Source organism: Semicossyphus pulcher, unplaced genomic scaffold (assembly GCF_022749685.1).
Source record: "Semicossyphus pulcher isolate SPU_LCO1_2020_fin unplaced genomic scaffold, fSemPul1.0.p SCAF_10, whole genome shotgun sequence".
Taxonomy (NCBI): domain Eukaryota; kingdom Metazoa; phylum Chordata; class Actinopteri; order Labriformes; family Labridae; genus Semicossyphus; species Semicossyphus pulcher.
Window position 1 is genome coordinate 17,762,470 of NW_027211604.1, and position 27,481 is coordinate 17,789,950.

The 27,481-nt window shown below is 42.7% G+C and overlaps 1 protein-coding gene across 1 annotated transcript in view; it reads right to left on the bottom strand.

Moving 5' to 3' along the window:
- Nucleotides 1-225: 225 nt before the first annotated feature.
- The window catches only part of kctd16b (potassium channel tetramerization domain containing 16b), an 88,205-nt gene continuing 60,949 nt past the window's right edge, over nucleotides 226-27,481 (bottom strand). Inside the window, exon 2 of the mRNA XM_069668388.1 lies at nucleotides 226-1,214. Coding sequence (XP_069524489.1) covers nucleotides 751-1,214 — 464 coding nt within the window. The 3' untranslated portion in view covers nucleotides 226-750. The remainder of the gene's footprint in view (nucleotides 1,215-27,481) is intronic.

Genomic DNA, 27,481 nt, shown 5'->3' on the forward strand with positions numbered 1-27,481 from the left:
TGCAACGCAGGGGCAGTTTGATCCATTTGGGGTACGTTTGCAATACAACGGATATTACAAGAAGAAAATTAATTGTAGTGCTGATGAAATTGTACCTCCTCCTGCCTCAGAAGTCCCCAAAAGTAATCGACCTGGCTGTTTTACGCCACCCTGGCAGCAGAGAGCTCCAGGTGTATTTATAGTGAGAGCACTGTCGGGACAGCATGAATTATTAATGGGTCCTGATGCAGATTTATCCGTGACCTCTAGGCCACCTGGGTGCAAACACACATAAACACACACATTCACGTACTAAATCAGTGTTTGTCTTTGTGTTTTTTTTCAGTGGAATTGTGACGGATGACGGAGTGCACAGTCCAGTCACCCCTCAGTGTAGCCATTAGCAAGCCTTCGGTCGGTTGATGGGTTCATAGAGGATGTCTTTCGTCCACTTGGATTGGTCCTCAGGGATAAATTATTCAAAGCTCTGAAGCATTCAGCAAGGTACAGCACATACTTACAGTACATACAGTAGGCCTAAACTACACACACATACATACTACATAAGTCAAGGGAACAGTCTGGTTTTTACGCTTCTTTCTTGCTCTTGCGTAGACGTTCAACCTACTGGCATGAAGTCAAAGTTCCGCCAAGAAACTGGATTCAAATAAGTATCGTGTTAGCTCCCTTTAGTTGCAAAAGTCGTGATCAAAAAACATGTAAACTGATCCTTGGCCTCATGTGTCCGCTCCCCTTGTCCTGTTTCCTGGCTCAGAGGCGGTACTTTCGCAGCAGGTCGGCCTGCCAATTGTACTTCCTCTCGGGGAACCGCTCCGGGATCTTGATCTTGCGGAAGTCTTGAATGCACTTTTCCAGCTCCTCCTCCACAGTCAGCTTCTCCTTCGCCGGCCTTTTCTTGCAGGTGCTGGTGTCGCGGGAGCTCGCCGTAAGCGTGCGCAGCAAGTCGCTCTTCCGCCGCTGATCTGACTGCTGGAGCATGGCGACGGGGCCCTTTTTTAGCGGCCTGTCCAGGGTTTGGACGTTGGCGTGGGGGTGCGACTGGCGGCTGACCGGGCCGCAGATGACCGTACCCTGGGGAGAGCTGGCTTCCGACTGGCTCTCGGAGCTGGAGGTGGAGAGGTCGTTAAACGAGGTGCCGCTCTCACCCTCGCCGTCGCCCTTGTGGTTCTTGCAGCAGCAGTCGCATGGAGGCGAGGACCAACGTGATGGACCACCTGGAGAGACAAAGAAACAGAGAGGGAGCTAATATTAGTATCTCTGGAGAGCTATTTTTTCCACCTCTCCGTTCTTTCAGGCCTCGTCATCTTGAAGAGAAAAACGAGACGGTGACACAAAGAGAGCAACAAATGTGTCGGACGGCAGAAGAAAGGCAAAGTAAGAAGCAGTAAGGACAGACAAAGAAGAAAAGTCAACTTAAGCCAAATAGCTGTCACTTAAGCAAAGTGACATGACATCAGGGACAACTGGCTGTCTTCCAGTCTTATTGTGACAGTGAACTGTGTAACAGGCATGCATTGTTCAAAGAACTTCCCTCGCAGGTGCATGCTGTCACATAAAAACAAGTGCAAGAGCTTAAACCATTTGCAAACGTACAATGAAGGTCCAGTTTTACAAGCTGTAAATGTATTCACGGTATTTGAACTCAATGAAAGAGGAGCAGCTGCAATACAAATTGAAGAATTTGAATCCTTTTAACAGCACAAGGAGAAGTTGTGGCCTTTCAATTGAAAGATAAGTAGAGGTCAAACTATGCAAATACTGTATGTGCTGCTGGATTTTTCTGAAGCCTGTCAGCCAATTTATTGATATCCAACTGCAGTCCTCATCAAGGGCTATAAAAACCACAATCAATACACATTTATTTAGTGCTAGATGTTGTGTTTTAATTGAAACTTGAATGGATATGCAGTAACCATGGATTTAGAGATTCACAGAAAGTTATATAATATTTCAGTAGCGTTTATACAACTTCATGACTTAATTTCAATGTATTGACTACCTCCCATCATCTAACTTAAATAGGTAACATTTGAATATCATTACACAACCAAAAAATGCAAAGAAGCCTAGAACTTGACTTGCAAATCCTTAAATCAGCGCTTCCTTGCCCAATAAGCGAATTAAGGTTAGCAGTATTCGCACCTTCCGGAGTATTTTATCTAACGCCATTAAAAATGTTTAAAAGCCCTGTGCAATGCTTTGTGGTAATCTCAAAGATCTCAGTTTCGGCGGCACCTATGGCAATAAACGGTAATTGCAGGACCACACTTCCCAGATATCCAGACACCTTTACATGTGTGACGTCCACGGTTGGCTCCGGTTGTAACTCTTGATTTACCTCGCTGACGGTCGCTTTCCTTTTTAGACTGTTTGCCTTCATCTGAGCGCCAAATTTGTTTCTTTTTCTTTAGATTTTAATTTATTTTTGAGGTTGTATCTGTAGTCATCCATCTTTTCTTTGTTTGTTCAGCCATAGTAGATTACTGTTTACTCACAACACTTGCAGAGACCAGAAAAGCAGCCGCTTAGCTCCACCTACCCTCTCTGGCAGACCAACCACTGCTGGGTGATGGAAAACTCGTCACTAACTGGGCGCCACTTGTGATTTTTCCCTCTAAAGTCGCCACAGACACCCAGTCTGTAATACTGCAAATGCAAAGGCTTTGATCAGTGGGCCATAGGCTCAATCACCATTGTGTTACCTCATTTGGCGATAGATAGAGACTTAACAGACAATTATTTAAATGATTATTACTTTAAACTTAATCGATATCGGTCAGTTTCTATGTAACTGCTTCTCCCTCAAACAGAGTACCCCGACTGTTTTCACCCAACCAGGACCTCAAACTGACCAGGAATACGTCAGTATTTTAGTGTTGGTGAGACTGAGGCAGCTGCCCACTGCTTGTGGCCTCTACAAACCAAAAGAATCAATGGTTCAGACTAAGCTCTGTGCGAGCATATACAGGAGGCCGAGAGACTACGAGGAACCAGAGCATCACCACACCTCTCACTGCAGGAAGCAGACATTTATTTTTCATGCTTATCTCGTGAATAATTAAAGGGGTATCTGTTGCTGATGGACTCCTCTCTGTTCGCTGAGGAGAGAGATCAAAACCCTCGAGGCAAACACACACACACACACACACACACACACATGCAACCCCCCCTTCCCTCCACCTCGCAGGTTCTGATTTTGAGCCCCACCCCTTACATTCAGCACTACACATAAACACAAGCACCGGCTTCTGCATTAAGTTCAATAGCAGCGTCATTTCGTTTCATGTGTTGCAGAGCATTTCACTTCAAACACGGCTATAAATAACGCCGCTTAAAATAAAATGCCCCCCCTGCGCCTTTACTTCTCTTTGTCCTCAGCAGCATGTTTATTGAGAGCCAGCAGAACAGGAATCAATTCATCCAACCAATCTTTTTTTCGTCGAGTACCTCTCATAAACAGCTAGCACATGTCGTAACCGCAGTTATGTGCGTGTTAAAAGAGGAAAATATTGCTTAGACAGCTTTCAAACTGACGCCCACTGTTGAACTGTATATTCATGACTGTATGCACACATACGCAGCAGCCTACTGTATGTTAAATCAACATCGCCCATCAAAAGCAGCGACAGAAGTAGAACACAACGACATTAGTAGCAGCTCTTGGTTTTGAATACACCATCATGCTGTAACAGTGTAATCTGAAGGTGCACACACACACACACACAATTAGAAATGTATCAGCCCCGAATGAAGTCCTATTTGTTAAACATTTGCAGGATAGCGAACATAACCCCGTGTTAGGTTTAGGTACACTTGAGTTAATTAGTGTCACTGAGCGAACAGTGGCCCTGTGATTGATGACATGCAGACTCGTAATTGGTGTTTTGAAAAATGGCCCCAGACTCCGGCGAATTGTTTAATCTGCCAGTAGCCAATCTGCCTGTCCAAATAAAATTAACACGACTCGACAGGCAGAGCTGCTGTGACAAACGTCTTAAACGGTCTTGTCAGGTGTGCGTGAGTGCTCACGGCCTTAGATCTGCATATTTTATATATTCGACACTTTGATTAAACTTTGGCATTTCGTAATCTAATGCGCCTACATAAAGCTCTTTGCACAAGGAGTTTTGACATGCTGCTTTAAATATACAGGTATTTTAAATTAGCCTCGCTAACACTTAAGACTACCAGGAAGGGATCTGATTAATCATTTTGACCAGTTGGATTTCCTGTCGAAGCTTTAGCTTCCTGACAAATTGGCTTAAAAATAATTCAATTGAGGACACCTCTTACAGGGACTGTAAGATCCAAGCTCTGATAGCTCTGAAGCTCTTAAGATTTGTAAAAAGTCATTGAGTGGTGTCTACATCTACACAGTGAAACTGTAATTGCTTTCCCAAAAGGATATACCTGTGTGCAGTGTTAGTGTGCTCTGTAGCACATGGAGGAATTGTGGTAGTAAAACTAATTTCCTCCGCTAATTGAAGTGAAAAAAAGTGTAAATGTGGAGAGACACTGTTTCTCATTGGTGTTTACACTGTAGGGTTATAATGTCATGCTAATTGAGGTGAAAATTCAATCACTGTTTATGATATGTTCATGTCGTTTTTTCACTTAAAGGGGAATTCGACACAGGACTATATTGTCCAATGACTGGTGATTATACATATTAACTTTCACATGGCTTTACTCTCTGATATTAATTGCTGGATGTCACACAACTTCCTCCGGCTAAATAAATCCAAATCTGAGGTCCTTTAATTTGGTCCCCCTAACCTGACCAGTGATTTGGCAAAGAACCTTGGCAATCTGTCCCCCAATGTCAAACACTCGACACTCAACTCAGAGCTACGCTTCAATACACAAATCATCAAAGTAGTCCGATCATGGTTTCTCCAGATTAGGAACATCTCAAAAGTCCCAAAAACTTCCTCTGTCAATCAGACCTAGAAAAAGTAATCCACGCATTTATCTCCTCTCGGCTTTTGGAACTCTTTGTACTCGGGGCTCAGTCAAAAAGCCATCTCCCATCTCCAGCTCGTCCAAAACTCGGCTGCTAGACTTTTAACTAATTCTAAGAGACAAGACCACATCACACGCATCCTCCATTATTAATTCCAGTGTTGTTTTTTTAACGTAAGCCCTATTTTTATGCACTTTGTCCTATTTTTATATGAAACTCCAGCCTAGGATGACATCATCAGCCAACACTTCCACCAGCAGTGTCTGGACTCCATGGGGGGATATATCTTGCGCCTGCTCAGGGCCGACACCCAAATTCGATCGACCCTATCTCTCTGTAGAGTCCAAGCACCAAAGACTAAGAAATGTCTTTTCTTACATTTATGTGTCTCTCCTGATTGAAATACACTTAAAATAACGATCCTGGTCTGTCAGAGCCACAAACAACTACTTTTATTTTCTGAAGAGACCCAGTTGCCCCAAAGGGTTACGTTGTAGCCATTCAAGTCTTTTTAGCGGTTAGCGGCTGAGGCATCTACTGGACCTATTCTAGACTTTTTCTATCATTTAGACCTGTGCTTCTCAACTGGTGGGTTGGGACCCAAAAGTGGGTCACGGAGCTGTTTTCAGCGGGATGGATGTGTGCTTGGAAAAGTTGTGGTGTAGTTGTGTAGTTGAGCCACACTACATGTATTCCCTGAGGCGAGGCCAGTTGATTTAGACCTTAAAACCTGTAAAAGAAAATAGGGCCCAGGTTAAAAAATATCATAATGACCCTTTATGGTAAGGAACATCTTCTTGCATTGCACCTCTACTCCTCTCAATAACAGCAAAACGCAGAAGAAACAATCTGATCCCAGTAATGCAAGCGCCCTATAATCCATGTTGTGTTCATGTACTCTAATTTGATTTAGCGGTAAATAATGCACCATATTCCCAGCTGTTCCCTTTAAATTAAGGGTCAAAACTTTTTTTCTTAAACTTGAAATCCATGACAGAAACCTGGTCCAATTCTGCTCCATGAATGATGTATTTTGGCAGTGCACTCTGGAGCTCCCAAATTTACACTGATGGAGGTGCCAGAATTAAAGGTCAGAGTTTCAGAGTCTAAAGGCTATAGCTGCCACACAAACTGTTTGATTCTAATTATACAGGGGAGGAATGATGCATCCTGTTACGAATGTGGCCCAAAGGAGGCCTGCATCCATCACTCGAGATGTCCGTTTAAATTGAAAGTTTGTTTTTTCCTCCTGCACCTGAGGCCATTTGAATTCCCCTGCATCGTGCCTTAGCGATCCATTTACTGGGGCAGTACATGTCCATTTTCTGTTCTTCTCCAAATCACTGGTTTTACACAGCTTTGTGGTCATGCTGTATATCTCCTAGGATTAGGTATACATGATTTTTTTTTTTAAAAAGAATCAACTTCCTGTCTAGTCAAAGTCACAGATGAGGTATTTCAGCCCTCTAAATGCCTGGGATGCGACAGTTTCTGTGACAGGTAGGTGACTCGCCTGAATGATCGACACACTCAAAAAAGAACCTGAGGTTCATTGTTCATACCAGTCAGGAGGCGTCTTGGGGAGAGGGCGTCCCCACTTCCTGTCAATCACGCCCACATGCATGTCAGCTATGTTTGGAAAGGTGTTGAATAAATCAAAAGGAAGAGAGGAGGAAATGCACTGTGGCAAAATGTGTCTGAATTTTAGCTACAGCTTTACCTTCATACTAATAACTTTTAGTTACTAATGGCACCTTTAAAGTTTATGCTACACAATCTTAGTCATTGTTAGATCAATCAACATAAGGTTAAAAGCTGATTTAAATGAGAAGTGTGTGATTTTTTAGAATGTATTTATTGTCAGGCAACCTTTTGTTTTCACTTCATGATCATTTATTTTAAAAAAGGAGAAGCTAGTTATTTAGTAAATCATAGAAACAATACAACTTAACTTTTCATGAGAATGTTGGTCATGTTTAGTTGTGACTCTTAACATATTCTAACACTCACTCTTGCCCAGTTGCCTCTTGCTAATATGACCTCAATAAGAAATACATTGCTTAATATCAGTGTTGTGACCAAGTCATAAGTAAGTCTCAAGTCATTTTTTCTTGGGCAAATCAAGTCAAGTCACAGGTTATGTCAAGTCAAGTCCTTAGTTAAGACAAGTCCCAAGTCAAGTCACTTTTTTCCATCCAAGACACAGCACTCTTACCTGTAGTATCCGGTCTTAGACAAAAGACAAGGTGTTAGTAGCCCGTCTAATAATGATATTATTGGCCAATTTATATAACCTGTTCAAAAAGTATGACAATGAATTGTATCTGTATTATCTTGGCACAGACGTAGCCATGATGATGGTCTGGTCTAAGACCGTATTGAGAAGTAACGAGTACTAACGAGTACGACTGATGAGGCTTCTCTTTTGGTGAAAAACATCAGGTAGCGGGGGGGCTTTGATGTTGCGTGTTGCCATAGCGAGGAGTTTGACTGATCATCCAATCATGACAATCACATTCTGGGGAGCTTTTTGAGTCATCCAATCATGATTCCCAGTTTGCGCTGTGAACATACTTGATACAGAAACTTGATGACACTGAATTGTATCATTTTATATTTAACGGCTAACATTCAAAGTTATGAACACACACAAGTCATCCGAGAAATCATGCCTCAAGCCAGAACACAAAACATGGGCTGTGTTAGAAATTGGATACTACATACTACATGCTGTATACTACTGTATATACTTCATACTTCATACTGCATACTGCGGTCGGCGGTAGTATGTAGTACGGAGCTGTTCAATTTATTTTGCAGTATGAAATGCCAGGCGCCAGTTTCTGGTTTTGGAAAGCGGAAGTAAACAATAGCCCGCCAATAGCAAACAGCTGCTTCTTTAGCTATAGCGCCCCCTTCTGCTCTTCTGCTGCCATCTGCCATTTCAACTGCCATTGTGACATTCCAGTGCTTTGCATTGTGGGATACAGTAGGTGAGGTAGACTGCTCCGATGCATTCTGGAGGTTTTCCAAAACATGGTTTCTGTCATTATAGCTACTTTTTTATCATGCTGATTTATGTTCAAAAAGTGTTCATTTTTCTGAGAAGAGAATTTGATGTTATAAAAGGGTGTAACGCCATGATTGACAACTCTGATGACAAATACAGCTCCTGCAGTTTGAAAGCAGAGCGGAGGAGGAACAGCGACAGGAGACGTGGCTGACACAAACACTACAGTCATTGAACTTGAACCATGAATATGTGCTTCAGATCAACACAAGCCGATGTGAGGGATCTCTGCTGTTCATTCGGCAGGTTAAATGTGTGTTAGCGGAAGGGGCGGTACGTCAATACCGCGGCTCCAGCAGCTGATCTCCACTGCGCAGACTCCAAAATGCTGGGGGGGGGGGAGTGCCTTTATTTATATCATTGTGATGAACTACACCAACAACAATGCTGCAGGTAAACCACTTGTGATGACAATCAACAAACAGCTAAAAGTAACCAACTTAACATAGACTGACATAAACTGTATCTTGTTGGAGAGTCCAATAGATCCTGTAGTGTTGATGCCAAAACGCAACATTAAAGGGACAGAAGAGGACTTGTGGTTGGAAGGCAGCTGGTTTACAACCAAACCCTCAGATAAAATTGGGCAACAAAGTGAGAGAGTGCTTGCCTTGAGTCCTCTTGAGCAAGGCACTTAATTCACAAACTGCTTCAGGGACCAACAGAAAACACTTTTTGTTTAACTGAGACGCCCCTGGGTGAGAATTCGTAAAGACCAGGTGGGGAAAGGAGGCAGTTTTGCTCAGCACAGCTCTGGTTACCTTGGATAAACAAGCATCAAGTCTTCACTGGAGATTTAGACTCACAAACGGCCATGAAAAATGTATCTTAAAACAAAAACTCCTTCACCGTTTAGTTGCATGAGCACAGCGATACAAATGCTTTTACATTTATACCCACGTTGCACATAAAAGTCAATGTGTGCATGAAAACTTTTGTAGGAAGTAAAATTGAATGCTTCAGCCCTCATTGGTCCTTCCATCTTTACATGTGTGTGTCTTAACATGTGTGTGTGTGTAAGTGTGTGTCATGTAAATGTAAATGTTATATCTGTCCTAGCATACAGTTTGTGACATCTTGTGCTCTCATGTGAGAGTAAGGTCACACTTTCCTTCAGGGCTGAGTGTATGTTTGTGTACGTGTATATATGTGTGAGTGTGTGTGTGTGTGTGTGTGTTTTAAGTGCACATGGGATTGCACATGTGTAAATGCACATATGTGTAATGTGTGAGATGCTGCACCATAAATAAAAGCCTGATGTAGGTCAGTTTGTGTGCGTCGCTGCAGCCTCCTTTCCTCCACATATATCAAGCATGTTGAAGTGTGGCATGTGTGTGCGCGAGGTATGCATCAGCTAGGTGTGTGTGTGTGTGTGTGTGTGTGTGTGTGTGTGTGTACGCCTGGGGTCATCCCTCAGTGTGTCAGTGACATTGGCCTTGGAACTATTATCTGTATGCTGCTGGGCAGAGAAAGGGAGGCCGATGTCAGGTGGGGTTCCCATTCATGTCATCGGAGGTGTCAGACTGTCGGCCGTGCCTCTGGCCAGCATCACTCAACACACACACCCTTACTTCTCTTTGTGTGTGTGTTTGTGTGTTTGTGTGTGTGTTGGGTATACTGTATGTGTAGCAGTTCATTCATGTGATCTCGTGTTGTTTCTCTTCCAGGGGAGGCGAGCAGGAGGTCTGACTGAAGTCTAATGACTGTCACATGCTATTAAAGGGCGAGCCCACACACACACATAGACACACCCACACACACAATGCTTCCTGACAGGTGCTCCAGGCCCTGATGTATTGATCTCAGCAGGATCCTCCGCAACTTGTGTTAGCTGTGGCCAGTAAAGAGGAATGGCTGACACGCCGAACTCACGGTGTAAAAGGAATAAACCCACACACTCAATACAAATCTCATTTTCTATATATCTGTCATCCATCTGCAGCCTCATCAGTCATGTCAGCTACTATTCATAGCTCTGTTCATTTTCTTGAATGGGTGGTTGTAAAACATGTTAGGCAATATATCCAGACAGTTTTATTGTGTGAATATTCACACGTGTGTATTCAGAAACAAACCAGTGACACTGAATGGATCCAATTTTATTCACTTCATGTTATTTTGCCTGCTGTTACCACACTGGCTTTTTATAAGTGGAGCTTTAACGCCCTGTTTTTTGACTCTCAGGCTGGAAAAATTCAAGCAGCTCGGCTTTGTCAGATGGCCTGTGACCGTCCATCTTCCTCTTGATCACATTCAGGAGGTTTTCAATGGGGCTCGGATCTGGATTGGGCTGGCCATGACACCACAAGAGAGCTGAATCTACTGACCTAAACCAGTTAACTTGTGGAGCTTGTCAACATCAGCACATACTCTAGATCAGACGTCTCCAACAGGTAGCTTGGCCGCAAGCTACCGGTAGCTCGCAACAATTTTAGTATCACACCAAGAGGTTCACAGACACTGTACAAAAAATCTGACAATAAATGCACCTTGAAAGCCTCTTCCCATCTCAATTCACAGATGCCCCACCGCCTCCAATACAACATAATAGGCTAGGCCTAACAGCTGTCAATAACAAACTGTGACACTCCTGGCAAGTTTGTCAACGTCTGAACCTAACCAATCACAGCAATGTTGCAGCAACCTCCATTGACAGGTCGGGTCAGTTATGCTTTACGCTAGGAGTTCGGTGATGTTAGTCTGTTTAGCCAGATTTATGATGGACAGTGAAGGTGGCCACGGCAAGAAAAAGCAGAAAAGTTTTTATTTACAAATGTGAAGGACAAGTGTGTGTGCCTTATCTATGGTACCAACGATTCAGTCGCCACCAGCAGTTACAGCAATGTAATGCAACTAGCTCTTTTATTTTTTCATAGTAGCCCCTCAGATGAAAAGAGGTTGCAGACCCAGCTCTAGAAATAAGCATTAATGGATGACGTTAGCCAATCTTGTATTCTCTTATGTTCTTCCATCACCATTTTGAATAAAACACCACCAAACCTTTCAAAAAAAAAAAAAGACTTTGAAAATGTTCACTCCTGCAGCATGATTCCACTTTTGTTCCCAGAATAATGCATGGTGAGTCCAAAGGGACTCAGATATTTACCTCATTATGTTGGGTTGTTCTACAGAAGAGGAATAATTATGTTTAGTTGTTGAGCTTCAAAACAAGAAAAACGCTGCTGGATTTGGCGGCCATTCAAACACGAGAGGACTTCTGACTGATGCTTGAATGAGCAGATAAACACATGCACAACACATTTTAGGGGGAAATAGTTCCCTCTTCTTCTTCTCTTTTTATTTCTCTTCTCTTCCTGTACCTTCTTTATTTTTTGGCTTCACTTCCTCCACCTCTCTCTCTCTCTCTCTCTCTCTCTCTCTTACCATCCCTCCCCTAATGCCTGTATCGATGGGTTGGCGCATCAGTGGAAGAGTATGGACGATTGCCCTCTGATTGATTTCTGTCATACAGCCTCTCAGCACAGGGAGGCTGTTCACCGGAGATAAATGATGTTGGCACAACAAAAGCAAATAAACCTCTTCTATCTATCACTCCATTTTTTCCACCTCAACTCTGCCGCCTGCACTCCTCTGCCACCGTGTCTCTCTCTCTCCCTCCGCCGTCCTGTGTCTCGCTCGGTCGTCTTTCTTGCTCAGACTGAAATTTCTGCTCTTTCTCTCCATAAGTCACTTTCTACTTCTTTTCTTTCTGTTCGTTTTTCTACATTATTGAATTGATGTGTTAATTCTTGCAAGTCAATACCCCTCATAGAAGACTGTCAGATTCTTTCCTTGCTAATTAAACTTTACAATTAACCAGTTAAACTAGTGTTTTAGCTGAATTTGTACTGAACAGACAACAGATCAGACTAATTAGCTTGGTGATCAGTAATATAGCAAATAACACAGCTCTGAATGAAGTAGAAAACTAAATCTGCCCTCTGATGCGATTTAAATAAAGTAAGTTCTGCATATTTTTGTCCGTTAAGCAAAGTAATAAAGAAACTTAAACACTCTCAGACACTTTTCAGACACCATCCAGCCCATTTTATGATAAATTAACTGTTTTGTATGCATCCACCTCGTCTCAACCTGCCTTTTCATAACTACTTCTATTCAATTACTAAATTCCCGCATTTTGCATAAGTCCTTCAGACAGGCCCAGAGACGGAGTCTGAACTGGTTATATTAAATTTCACATCAGAAAAAAAAAAAGATTCAAACTCAAAAAGCCTTGTGGCTGAATTCATTACTCTCTGCTGATGGATGTCTTCCTGTATGACAGCTGAACACTGGAGCGAAATGGAAGAGGCATCACGAATGACAAAGACCTCTGTGGATCTCAGGATGTGACTCTGTAACCTGATCAGGCTTGAAATTATTAACCTGCAACCGTTTTCTCATAAACCTAATACTCGCTTAGCTTCACTGTGATGTCACGCCGCTCAGCATTAACAAGTTCAATATGGAACAGTAGACCACACAAGTTTGTTGGAATATAAAACTTTTTCTTGACTGTACGATGGATTTTTCTTTTCATAATAGAAGCAGCTCACAAGGACGAGTAATTCACTCCCTCATTTATGTTTCTCAGGCTGCAGAGTCTAAAGTTTTCTTTCAATATCAAACTTTTTTGGCCCATTCGGTTGTTCAGCAATGAGTCTGGTTCTGCTCAATGTTTCTGTCTGTTACAGGGACGTGTTTCCTTGCCACTGCTGCCAAGTGCCTTCTCATTTGTGGGTTAAAGTTAGGTCTTTGTAAATAATATAACAAAGAGTACAATCTGCTCTATGTGTAAAGTATCCTAAGATAACTTGCTGTGAATTGGCGCTATATAAATACAAACTGATTGATTGATTAAACAAGAGCTTAAATACTCATACTCATTACTCGTAAAACGACGCCAATATAACCACACCCGATGCCACTTCATGGCTTGACGTTAACCTCCCGTTAGTTAAGCAGGTAGGCGGAGAAGGAGCAATGTCACTTTTCAGAGAAAGGCTTAGTCCTCACAGACAGCACTAACAGCCAACTGAAGCTGACAGAGTGTAACATGAACATTAAGGCAAACTAATTTACATATTCATGGACGCACACTCGATAAAAACAGTCCGTCGGTGATCACTGATGTCTCCATAGCAGGTGCAGTAAACAAGTCCGGGCATGTCTCCCTCACTGCCGTGTTTTGGGGGGGAGGGCGCTGTGTAGTGCTGCGTTCAGGTGCGCTCAGAAATGGGAGCGCTCATCACGTGACCTTTTTTACACAATGTGTGCTATGTTGTGTTATACTGAAATCCATTGAATGTGTTATAGGTTACACAAAAGTAAAATGTGTGGCAGTGTCATGTTTGTGTACTAAGTAAAACAAAGCTGAGTGTTATAATGTCAGCAACAGTTGCATCATTCTGTCGATTTTCTTTGTTACAGTCAGAAAGTGAGGACCATCTGATGAACATTATGCTTTTAAAGTCATTATGAGAACTGTAATGATATTATTAAGTACTCATATCGGTACTCGGTATTGGCAAGTACCCAAATGTAAGCACTTGTACTTGGTCTGAAAACAAGTGCTATCAGTGCATCCCTAGTTACAATGTTGAATTTCATTTAGCAGAAGCTTTTGTCCAAAGCGACGTACATCTGAGAGTTTATACAGCACAAGCAACCAGGTGTTACATTCGGCCTCGGAGAGTGACACCACACGATGACAGGAGTTTCCATCTATCGCGGCACATCTCTCTCCCTCTTACCCTCCTTCTATCCTTCATTGTTTCCATTTATTGATTTCCTCCACTCTCTGGAGTCTGTGCTGTAACGTGTCTTTTAAAGATACAGTAATCTGTGTCTAAAAATGTATATAAACACATGCCGATGCATTTATAATTCAACATATGCTACAGAAGCTCACTGGAAGGCTATTGAAAGTGGTCCGAGAACAAGTATGATCCCGTTGGCGATGGCGCTCGCTTTTTTCTCATTTCAAGTTCAATCTAGAAACTATTAGTAGTAGCTGTGTAGGTGGAGAACAGAGCAATGCAAAGAAGATAGTAAGTAACTTGTAAAATGTGTATTAAAAATGTAAATAGTCTGAACATGAAGGAAAATGATGCAGACCAGCAGCGTCCTGTCCTCACATGGACTAACACTTATCATAAGAATGAGGACTGATGCAGGCTCGGCCAAACTTTCCTCTTGAGGACCAATCGACTGATTACCAATCAGGCCTCCTCTCCGAACATTCATAATTCTTCCGTTTCACAGGCAGCAGACTCTGTTAGCATTCATTAATAATACTCGTGCAAATGAACGCTTTACAAAACCAGCATATCCAGACGGCTCTCGATCAAGATAGGAGGGAATTCTGTCAGTAAGTGCCAACAAACAGCTTTAAGTGCGATTGGACACTGGTGTCGACAGGCAGTACACCGCTGTAACATACATTTGTCACACACGTGTTGGCTTTTGAGGCTGCATGGTGGATGCAGTGGTTAGCGCTGCAGCCTCCCAGCTAGAAGGTTCCTGGTTCGAATTCTAGTTCAGACATAATGGACCTTTCTGTGCGGAGCTTGCACGTTCTCCCCCGTGCATGCGCATGTTCTCTCCGGGTACTCCGGCTTCTTTCCATAGTCCAAAGGCATGCTCGCTAGGTTTATTGGTGACACAGCGTGAGCGTGAAAGGTTGTCTGTCTCTGTGTGTCAGCCCTGTGATTGACTGGCGATCAGTCCAGGGTGTAACCCCGCCTCTCGCTCAATGACAGCTGGGATCTGCTCCAACCCCACCCCGCGATCCTGAACAGGATAAGCGGCATAGATAATGGATGGATGTTGGCTTTTGAGAGCTTTGGAATAAATGTACCATATACTCCCTCTCTTAACATCTGTGACTCTAGCCTCCGGCCATGAACCATAAAACATGTAAGCCTTAATGTCTGTTTCTACCTGCAGGCTAGAAGGCCATGAGTCCGCTCTTACTCAACAGGTATGTCAAAAATATCAATAACCAAGTTTAGCATGGTCGTTCAATATCTACAGAACGATTCAGATCCATAATTCTGTATGTTTATGGATGAGAATGGATCAGACTACAGTAAGGTCTTTGTAAAGGCTGCCATAACAACACCACAAGGGTAAATTATACAGTGCAATGCGTTTCACAGATCACAGATAAGTAGCTTTGATTGAAACCATTCTTCACTTCTGTTACTACAATCCCAAGGAAACTTGAGATCACACGACCGAGCGTTCAATCCCCAATAAAAACAAAGTTAGAACAGAAAGAAAGAGTTTGTTCCTCCTTTGAGCATCAGACGGATGAGCGGCACCGTAGAGAATCAATCAGAAAAGAGGGAAAATGAGACGCTGGCTGTTCTCTGTGTGATTTTCTGGGCACATGAGTCTATTTTCTGGTTCAGGGCTGATATCACTGCAATGAAATGGATTTTTATTTCAGTTCAAAAGCTCACACCAACACTCTTACGGCCCACAAACGCCCGTCTTCCTTTCATTGTTCGCGACGCAGCTCCGAGCGCTATAAGGCACAAGCTGATACCATCGCAGGTTTGAATGTAACAAAAAGGGATAATGTGTTTATCCCTGTAAGGAGATCCTTCTTTCAAATGCTCGCCTCCATTAAGAGGTCAAGAGAGCAGCAGCCGAAGTTGGCAGTGAGTCAGCGTCTTGCCCAAGGACACTTCAGCATGAGAGATGCTGGTCAAGTCGGGAGCGTGAACCGGGAGGATCGCGCTTTACATACGAGCTGTCTGCTTTTTTGATCAGATATTGATTAAACCGCCTCTGGCCCCGGGAATGAGTTCTGGACAAAGATGTCAGCTGTCTAATGAAAATTCAGCATATTTGGAATGCAAGAGGCGTGTGTTTCTTCACAGATTGTTGGTTTGAGCTATATTTGCAAGGCTGGCATAAGAGACAACAAGAATGACGCATTTCTTATCCCTCCCCTCTTCCTTCTCTCCTCTTCCCTCCGTCGTTCTCTTCATGCTGCATAATTAGTCCCCTCGCACGGCAGCGTGAAATGATGTGTTTGACTGTTCAGCTTCTTGAACCAACCACTTCTATTATGCCTGCTTTTTCTCAGCCCTGTGTTTAAGAGTGAGTGTGTTTCTACACCGTTTTGTTTTGTCGGTGAAAGATGCCTCTCTTCTCAGCAACCAGGTGTTACATTAGGCCTCGGAGAGTGACACCACACGGTGACAGGAGTTTCCATCTCTCGCGGCACATCTCTCTCCCTCTTACCCTCCTTCTATCCTTCATTGTTTCCATTTATTGATTTCCTCCACTCGCTGGAGTCTGTGCTGTGATGTGTCTTTTAAAGCTACAGTAATCTGTGTCTAAAAATGTATATAAACACACGCCGATGCATTTATAATTCAACATATGCTACAGAAGCTCACTGGAAGGCTATTGAAAGTGGTCCGTGAACAAGTATGATCCCGTTGGCAATGGCGCTCGCTTTTGTTTTTCAAGTTCAATCTAGAAACTGTTAGTAGTAGCTGTGTAGGTGGAGAACAGAGCAATGCAAAGAAGATAGTAAGTAATTTGTAAAATATGTATTAAAAAATGTAAATAGTCTGAACATGAAGGAAAATGATGCAGACCAGCAGCGTCCTGTCCTCACATGGACTAACACTAATCATAAGAATCAGGACTGATGCAGGCTCGGCCAAACTTTCCTCTTGAGGACCAATCGACTGATTACTAATCAGGCCTCCTCTCCGAACATTCATAATTCTTGCGTTTCACAGGCACCAGACTCTGTTAGCATTCATTAATAATACTCGTGCAAATGAACGCTTTACAAAACCAGCATATCCAGACGGCTCTCTTACACATTCATCATCATGCAAATGAGTGGATCTTCTCTAAATGAATAAAAAACATCAACTGTGGTCAGAATCTCTCACAGTCCAAAATGAAACCCCGGGCAATCAGGGCTCACACCGTTACTGTTTACATCTACGACTGAAGAAGCAACATTCCAGGTAGAAAGTGTATCAGGCAGTCTGTATGACCAGAAAGGAAAAGCTTCTAAAGGTTGGTAATGTTTTTATTGTGTGAAACCACCAGAGAGAAATATGTATTGATTTTCAAAAGTTTTACTCCCACATTAATTTGTAGTTTTGGGGTCTTTTATATACGGTGCCCCCACAGGCCTGGAGCACTGAGGATTGGGTTTGCAATGTCGATGCATTTCGGCCTCTTGCAGCGCGTTTCTGTCATTGCATGTGTTTTTGAATTTGCATCGTTTCTGGATTTTTGCAGCCTGTTTCTTCTAATGGAAACCAGCTGCACGATTGCCTTTGTGGGCCACCGTAGTTACATGATCTCCCGGTCACATTCTATTCAGAGGCATCCATCAATCCAGAGATCCATGTCTACTATTTCTCCATTTCCCTTGACCCATCCATTAATTAATCATACATCTATTCTATTCAATTTCATAATGATCCTTCTATAATGTGGGACAGCAAACAACAATGTGACTTAAAAAATGGTCACACTTTGTAAACATCAACACAACAATGATGCAAAGGCTAAAAATGGCTCTCGGAGTTAATGAAGTAAATGGGGGTAAGACAAATGGCAGTAACAGCAGCAGTTCACCTGCAGATGGAGATTTCATTCATATATATTGATTTTATATAATCACATGTGAATGTCACCATGTTCCCTGTGGGCTAACATGGGTGATCAATGGAGGCCTTTGACCAGGGGATTCTTTACAGTGAGAAACACTAAGGGGCTTTTAATCTGAAAGCAACAGAGCAGGCAGCCTGAAGCAGCAGAAAATGTTGGCACCGTGCAGCCAGCAGTGGAAGGAAAAACAGACCGCACATACAGCAGAGCGCTGCAGTAACAATAAATAAAACAACTGAGCTCTGAAGTCGAGGGGTTGAAGGTTTACCAGTTACTGACGGAGAGGGAAAACATTTAGCCAAATTTACAAGACTTAAAAGCATTGCTGTGAAATTCCCCCCAGGTTGTTAGAAATGAAAAGACAATGAAGCTTAAGCCCTCTGTGAACATTTGTATAATGTAAAAAGACGTGTACTAACAGCAGTTATGCATTACATTGCTCCTGACAAACAGAAATGCTCTGGCACAGTGTCCAGCCATGACTTATCTATGATGTCTGCACCAACAAATGGACTGTAATCGACTGCACAAGCATTATCACTGCAGAGCAGAGCGTCCAGCTGCCTCTATCTCCGTCCCTCTGTTTCACATGTTCACTCATTATCCATTTGTTACACACACACACACACACACACACACACATACAAGGCTGGGAAGGTTACTGTCCAATTGTAATAGAGATTACTGAATGTTTCGTCATGACTGTAGTAATCCTGACACATGCCGACTGCGATGGCCTCACCCTAATCTGGATGACTCTGCTTGCAAACTCCTGAATCGGAGGTTAAACGGCGCTTCATTGCATTTTAATTCAGCTAATATCATCGTTCGCAAGGCCGATCATCCATTTTTCATCTTTTAAAAGATGACTTTATTCATTTTCTTTTTCATTATTAGCATCATCACGCCTTTCTATCACTCATTTTCTCTGCTTTTCATTTTCCCCTTCGGTCACCATCAGTCTCATTTTAGCTCAGTTTCCTTCCAATTGTTTCATCCGTTCTCAATCAATCTCCCCTCTTTGTCTGCCCAATCTGTCATCTGACCCCTCTTAGCCCTTCCTGCCAACATAATGGAGTGGCTTTTGCAGACTTTGTCACTGGCGTTTTCTTTCTTTCTTTAGTCTCAGTTTCACTTTTCGGTTCTTTTTCTCGGCACATTTCCCAGATAGTCCCACTCCTTCTTTGTCCAATGTAGCTGGCCTTTTTACTTAGTTTGACCTGATGATGCCATTTTTTGGGTTTTCTGTAATAATGAGTGACAGCCTTAGCCTTCCCCACAGACCCATGAACATGAATATTCTAAATTTATGATGCAAGTCTCCTGCCACATACACTCCTAACCCATCTCAACCTATGAAACATTCATGCCTCCTCCTGTGCTCCGTGGCTCATGTATCAGTAACACCTGCTAAGTAGCAAATAAGACTCTCCACCTTTAATTTGAGGCTTGGAAATGTTGAACAAGAATCATGGATCTCACATTATTTAGACATTATTATCCACAGGACTGCCACTGACTGCTGATGTGTTGTTTACCGTCATTCTCGAGAGGCTAAAATCACCACGGCGAAGTAAAATCCCAGGAGGCCGGCTGTTTAATACCGTGTTCAGTTAATTAAGTCACGCTTCTTGTCCATTTTAATGCAACTGAAACTCTCACTGTTTGTATTAACAAGAATGTGGAATAGGAAAATTGTGTATTTACCATAGATTGTGCAAATAATGCACCTATAGCCACCGTGATGTCACCTGTAGGCCTTTCTTTAAGCCCTAAAGATCAGCATTTTGGCAGCGTCCATGTTGGATTCCTAGAGCCAGAAGTGACCATATTCAGATGACAGGCTTGAGCAGTGGCTGGAGAGGAGTCAGGGGTTGGCAAAGTTATCAGAGCTAAACAGGCTGTGTCCGTAGCTCCTTCATTAGCTGGTAAATGAGCTAGTGACTGACAGTGTTTCCCAAAGAATGAGACTCTGTACTAGCTGCGCAGAGTATTTCAGTTATTAGGCCGAAGAAGCTGTGCCTGTTAGAATGGTTAACTGTACAGCAGGCCTTATTAAGGTAAGGTAAGGTAAACTTTATTATCCCCAAGGGGCAATTCTTTTTACAGCCAGCAGGACAAAAAAACACAAACAGACAAAAACACAGTCACACAGTACACAGTAATCACAGGTAAAAACACATGCTACATGATCTCGTTGAGGAGTCTGATGGTGGCAGGAACAAATTAGTTTTTAAGGCGGTTTGTCCTACACCCCGGCAGTGCATACCTGCGCCCAGATGGCAACAGCTTGTATGCCGCAAAGAGCGGATGGGTGCAATCGGCTAAGATAGCCTGTGCCTTTATAGTGGCTCTGGCTCTGTATAAAAAAGATAGGTCCTTAAAACTAACGCCAGCAATTTTACTGCACACTTTCACAATGTTCTTCATCCTCTTCCTATTTTTAAGAGAAAGAGACCCAAACCAACAGATAAAAGAAAATGTTAAAACAGTCTCAATAAAACAAGAATAAAACATTCTCATAAAACAGCTGTCAACATTAAAACTTTAAACATAAAGACTATTATGTCTGATATTTGCATGGAAAAACCCACACCAACACCACATACAATGCTGGGAGGTTACCTTTAGTAACTGAGTTGGTTCAAGTGTCAGCTAGCAGCACCTTTCATGCATAACTTTAAGGCTTAATATTAATTAAATAGGGGAGGTTATACAAAATGTAATCCCCTGTACAGTTGCATGAATGGTAAATGGAGCTATAGAGGTCAAAACATTTTTTTTGTAATAGGCTATAAACGTGTTTATTTCTGCTGTAAAGTTGGACATGTTAATATGGGGCCTAATGGGGATTGACTCGCATTTGGAGCCAGCCTCAAGTGGACACTAGATGAACTGCAGTTTTTGGCACCTCTGTGTTGCTTCATTTCTTAGCCCCCATGTTTCCGCTTGGTATTTACTTTTTGGACCAAACACTACGATGAATGAATGAATATGATAAACGTACTAATTCTATCTGTGGATACAACAAAAACACGGCTCTTGGATTTAACAGTTCTTGTGACTGGCTCTGATTTCCCATGAGGAGTCTGCAGTTGGACCTCTCGAGTGCCAAGCCAGCGAATGTGATGTCCATTACGTGGCCTGGATGTCTGCGCAGACATTGCTGGGGCGACTGTTAGTAGTGGTGGTCTGTCAGGAACAATCAAGGCTGACACGCTGCAGAAATATTACAGATACCAACCATAATCAGTTGGTAACTAACTGCGGAGCTACTTACTCAACACATCTGAATCGCAAAAGTCAAAGAGTGTAAAATAAACACAAGTCATTTTCAGACAGAATCGATGCGGATGTCCAGGATGGATGTTGGGAGCGATGAAAGGATTGACTGAAAAGTAGAAGAATCAAAAGATTAAGAAAGGCTGTTGTCGGCTCTGAATGGTATACAGACTGAAGGCGTCTGATCAATACAACCTTATCGTGGTGTTAAATCCTCTCACGTCCTGGCAGGACTCTCTGTACTTGGCCTCTTTATCTCTGATCCCATCAGGCTCTCCTTTTTTTGCTCGATCTGTGTTACTTTTTTTTACGCGGGCGGCCACACGGGCCGGGATTGTTTTCCTTTATTGAAAGTTGCGAGCTGAGCGGGGAAACAGATGCAACGAGCTCTGGGGAGATTTGGTCCAAGGCCAGTGAGGATAATTTTCAATTTAGGCGTTTAGGCATGGTTTTAACAATACACCATCTTCTGGTAATGTGAATCTCTCCAATTTTATGTGCAGGTGGTGCTTATGAGAGTATTACATCTCATCCCCGTGAACAGTACGTGAACTTGAGGACTACTTTTTTTTTTGTCTTCACACTCCACCTCAAGCATCTACTCTATGTTAAGTGCCTCAGTCTGGAGCATCATGTGTAAATGGCTCATCGCAGCTGTCCCATTTTTACCTGAAGTATTCCCAGCAGGGAGGACTTAAAGGAAAACAGCACAGGACAGGATGTGCGAGGATAAGCATGGTCGGTGACCCAAGAGGATATTCCTTGAGGGCATGTGACATTCTTTAACATGACCTACTGTAAATCTCTACATGTTGATGCTCTCTCTCTCTCTCTCTCTCTGTGCAGCTCGCACACTTTGCAGCACTTCATTTTCTCATGAATTCTGCAGCTTTTTCTTTCTGCTTCCCTTCCTGTCATCACATTGTGTTGCCCATTTGCAGACTTCGGGTTAAAAACATTATTTTCTCTCCGTGTGGTCGCTCAACACTTATTCTCCTCTTGTGCCGCTCATAATGACAGACAGACAGATGAGAAATGAGGGGAAATTGAAAAAGAAACGAGTAAGCTGAGCGTGTGTTTGTGAGTGATAGCGACGCCCGCTCGGACAGCTTCTCAGTCGGCGCAAATTGTGAACAAATGGATCTGCGTATTTGGGGCCAAATCTGATGCTTCTAATGTCAGTAAGGACATGACAAAGCTGGACTGTTGGTAACCAACTGTGGCAGTTCAAACGCCGCGCAGCCTTCAAGCCAACAGCTTTGAAATAGAGTTGGAACAGGAGCAGTTTTGGAGATCTGGACAACTTCCCAGGGGCCTCATTAGGGACTGTGCATGATGGGTGGAGGGAGGAAGTGGGGCACAGCTTCCAAACACACAGACACAACATGTTCTCGTGCACAATTTACATGTGAGCACGCACATATGCTGTTTCTCTCTCTTGCACGCACACATTCATACATGCAGACCCATAGAGCGTGACACAGTGCAAAAGTAATTGGCAGTAAAGTGATGTGTCAGGACTGCTGTGTGCACCAACAGACATGCAGCTGCAGAAACAAGTTCAGACAGATGAAAAGGAAAAAAAATGAACAGTGTCGCATGAAATTTCTGAGCTGCAGACGCCAGAGGAGCTAATTGAAACCCCAGTGTTTGTTTGATGCAATGTTGTTATTTTGTCAGTTTAGTTAATTAATTTCATGTGTGCATGCGTGTGTATACATCTGTGTTTGTGTGTGCGTGCGTGTGTGTTTTGCATCATTAGCTACAACAGCTTTGGATCATTGTGACTTTTAGAGCGTCTCCAGAGTTGATCTCACACAAAGTGTCATTAAGCCACTCGTCTTTTCACGCAGCTGGTGAGCGTGGTGAGCGTGGTGTGTGTTTGTGTGTTTGTGTGCGTGTGCGTGTGCGTGTGCATTTACTGTGAGCAGGCTGTCTTCCGACACCCTACATTTAGCTCTTCTACAGCTCACTGACGGAGCTCCATATGGTGTCTCTCAGTTTCTACCTCATGCACCCATCTCTGTGTGTGATTTATGCTTTTTTAATAGGCAGGCACCCATACACACACACACACAACGACAAGATGCACAACTTATTAATGATGCACTGTGAAAGATAAATTTCCACCCAAAAGTATTCATTTTCTCAGGAGGTGTTTGTCACTCAAAAAGGAGACAAACTGTGTCAAACAAAACTGTCACTGGTTGGAAATCAGCTACATAAGCTTATAATTTATGTCCTTTATACTGATACTATATATACATGTGACGTGGCATTCTTTTGGCTCAACAAGCTCAGGCATGAGTGTACAGTACAGTCTGCTCGCTATGTCAAAGATTAAATCCAACCCACATATTCATCTGCTCTCCCTGGAATAAAATCCCCGTCCAGTAAAGACAGATACTGTACAAATGTGACGTACTTAGTGTAAGCTAAATGAAAACACCCATTGTGGTTAGAATATTTTTTAAGGCATATTGACCAACTCACTCAAACCAAGCCCCCAGGATCTGTCGTAGGCTTTAGAGCCAATTTGACTTATGTCGACATATTGTGCTCGTTCTCTGGGCCTCAACATGTGGACGATGACTGGAAGATCCAAGTTATTACGCAGAATGTTTTTGGCTTTGTGTGCTACTAAGAAGCTCTATTACGGTGTCAGTATTCTTTAGTTTTGCATTTAATTTAGTCCATGTTCTGGTCATGATTTAGTCTTAGGTTGTGTTTGGAATGCCATACTAGTAGTACCTACTCAAAATGTAGCGTGTAGTATGCAAACATAAGCTAAATTTACAGTATGCCAAAAATGCCCGGATGTCGTACTGATTTGGAAAAAACCTCCAGTGTGCATCGGAGCAGTCTGCCTCGCCTACTGTATCCCACAATGCAAAGCACTGGAACGTCACAATGGCAGTTGAAATAGCAGACGGCAGCAGAGGCGCTATAGCTAAAGAAGCAGCTTTTGCTATTGGCGGGCTATTATTTACTTCCATTTTCTAAACTCGGAAGCTGGCGCCTAGCGTTGCATACTACAAAATAAACTCCGCAGCTCCGTACTACATGCTACTTCCAAATGCAGTATGCAGTATGTAGTATATAGCATCCGATTTTGAACACACCATTAGTTACGTATTTCATTTGACAGATCATTTCCTGTTTTACTTTGTCACCTTGTCTCCAGTGATTTTCCAGTTCCTGCCTTTGAGGTTGTGTGCCCTGCCCTCATTGTTTTCACCTGTGTTGATTAGTCCCACCTGTCCCTGGTTACCCCCGGTGTATATATTCTTTGTCTTCCCCTGTTTCTTTGCTAGTTTGTTGTCATCCATCGTTGTAAAACCTTTTGTCTAACCATCGTCGATCCTTTGTGAAACCTTGTTCCCAGAGTGTATTTTCTTCCTTTCCTTCTGTTTTTCAGCTGTGTTGTTGGACTTTAAGTTGGACCTTTTGTTGGATTTTGAAACCTTACATACTTTTGTTTTATTGAATAAATCATCCATTGTGTGCACCTGGGTGCTCTCCCTTTTTGTTTAAAGCACAAACTCGACATACGGATCAACAGGACCTTGCGTCCAAAGCTGTGTCCAGTTTTACTTATTGTATCAAGATCATCATTTAAGATCAAATCTTCTTTTTTTTTAGAAAGATTATTTTTTGGGCCTTTGCATTTGTTTAAAATATGGGAAGAGAGAGTGAGGATGATATGCACCAAATGATGAGGGCTGGAGTCAAACCATGGGCCAATACAACCAAGACTTCGGTATATAACGCAAGTTTCTATCGAGCCAAACCAGCGCCCCCACATTCCAATGTTAACTCTCACAGGTTATTTCTCCACTGATAGTAAAATGATGCTAAAACTGCCAACTATTTCTATTTTGTGAGGCAATTGCTGAAGATGGGTTTTAAAGTTCTAATCCACAGTGTATTGATTAATCAATCCAGCCCTGCATGTGGGAGACAGAGAAAAGGAAGCAGCACAAAGATGTTTCAGAACCACTCATCTGATCAGATCCGCAGTGCAAATAGACACAGGTACTGTGAACGACAACGCACGCTTATAATGAATGTATTTATATAAGTATATCATTTATTTCTGGCTTCCAGATACAGTACACACTCACTTAGGCTTGTTTGTCAGTTCCCCACAGGTAAACTCCTACTGTTCACACAGAAATTGTCCTGTAATGAGCCCAGATGGCACAGCGGGAGAGTCTGTATCGCTCTCCTGCCCACCAGGAATAAAAGCATTCACAGTATATAATTCTGCCTGTGGCAGCAGCAACACGCTCTTAGTGAGGCAATTTAGCTGCATCTACTAAAGGTATCTTTGCATGGGACATTGGCTGAATTATAGAGCTTTTATAAAGAGGACATTCAGGCACATCCGCGGGAAATAAAGAGATCTAAACAACATTAGCAATGAGTTCCATTTAGCTGCTTTAGCGTCATGGTCAGTCTTAACCACTTTATCTGTGCTCCAAAAGAGTTTGTATGATTTGCTGTGTTGGAGAAGAAAGGTTTAACTATAAAAGCAGGACATTTGGGCACGTCTCAGTGGGAAACGCAGAGATCTAAATAACGTTAGCGATAGCTGAATTCCATTTAGCTGCTTCAGTTTTAAGGTTCTTCATTGTTGAAGCTGGCTAACTGCCACACCAAGAGCATTTGCATCCACTTTTTTATGTGCATTTTTCTGCTTTCGGACAATCAGCATGTTCAGTAAGAGCAACAGAAAAGTGGAATTCAAGTCCCTCCCATATCAGAGACTGCACCAGCTTCAGTATTTTCACGTGATCACTGACCTTTGACCTTTGTATAGAATCGTCCTCCAACATGAAGAGAAGGAAGTGTGTATTTGCAATGTATGTTGTTTTTTTATGTCATACACTGTTTGTGAAATTTTTATTGTTTAAATTGTTTGTATTGTCATGTGTGTTTTTCAGATCTTCCTGCTCAGTGACCGCAGATGTAAATTAGCTACATAGCTAACTCTGGCTCAACAGTTGTGTTGTGCACGTGTGGAGAAGCGAACCAATTGTATTCAGACTGTGACAGTAGAGATTTGAGATCGCTACACACTGTGACACCAAGTTATCACACAACAGCATGATTGCAAAAAAGTCTAAATATTTTAACGAGGTGGTAAAGAAAGTTATTGATTAAAGGCAATGATAAAATCTCGATAAAGACATTTTGGGTATTAGTGTTTTAATATTTTTTCACCTTCCTCTATGTGACTCGTGGGATTTCTGGATGAAAAACTATCCATGCCGCTATTTCTACGTGTGTGTATAACCTTTCCGTATGTGTAAAAAAGATAGTTCAAGCTTATACCCATCAGGAAACTGCAGCATGGATATAGTTTGCAGGAGTCAGGAGTTGGTGGCTGTGTTTGCTTGAGCGCTTGAAGGATTTCATGTGCCAGATGTCAGCTCCCCTTTAGCAATACTTGTGACTCAGCGGGACATCACAGGGAAAGAAAATCTCTCTGAATCGCTCTCCTTTTTCTCTTTCGCTGTTCCGCTCTGTTAACCATATGTTGCTTTTCGTGTTGGATTGGATTTTGAGGACTCTTACTGGCTTCGATTCCAAACACACCTCTGCCCCTTCACCCCCTCCGCTCTCCAGCCGCCCGGCTGTCCTTGTGAGATACCCCACATCCCTAATCTTCTAATTGGTAGGTAGCCTCGGCCATTACCTGAGCGATGGCGGGGTGGAATCGATAAGAGGCACAATGCTAAACGACGCGCCCTGCTGTTTCTCTCTCTTTCTCTATTTCTCTCTGCCTGTTTCTCACTCTCGGCCCATTTTACCATCTCTATCACCCTCTCTGTTTAAACTCTCTGTATCCTAGGCAACAGCCACTCAATTTCAACACGGCGGTGAAATGAACACTCCTTTAATTTGTCTTTATTACTGGCCCCGTTGTTCTGCTCTTCATCTTTTTTTCTTCCATACTTCATACGCTCTCTGTCGCTCGGAAATGGCGAGCTAGGTTTGCAAAGCGTCTCTCCACGCTCGGTCAGCTTAGAGGTAATCAATGGAAACCTGGTTCTCAATCAATGCCACTCATTTACCAACCCCCACCCGTCTCAAATGATGCATTATTCACTGTGTGTCACTGCACGACAGCGGCCTATATGATGTATGGTCCTGTAGTGGATTTGATGTAAATAGAGGGAGAAAGAGATAATAGAGTTGATTGAAAATAAAGGGGGGTCAGATGGAAAGAGGCTATTTAACAAAATGAGGATCTATACATCTTTAGCCTCCAGAGACGGAGAGAACAACAAACTGACAAAGAGGGAGGAGAGGAAAAGAAAAAATCGGTGCTCGTCACAGAGGTTCATCACTTTTTTTTTTTTTTTTTTGAGAATGAGTATCATCCTCATCCTCATCCTCATCATCATCCTCATCATCATCCTCATCATTATCATCATCATCATCATCATCATCAGCCTCATCATCAGCATCATCATCATCATCATCATCATCCTCACCATCAG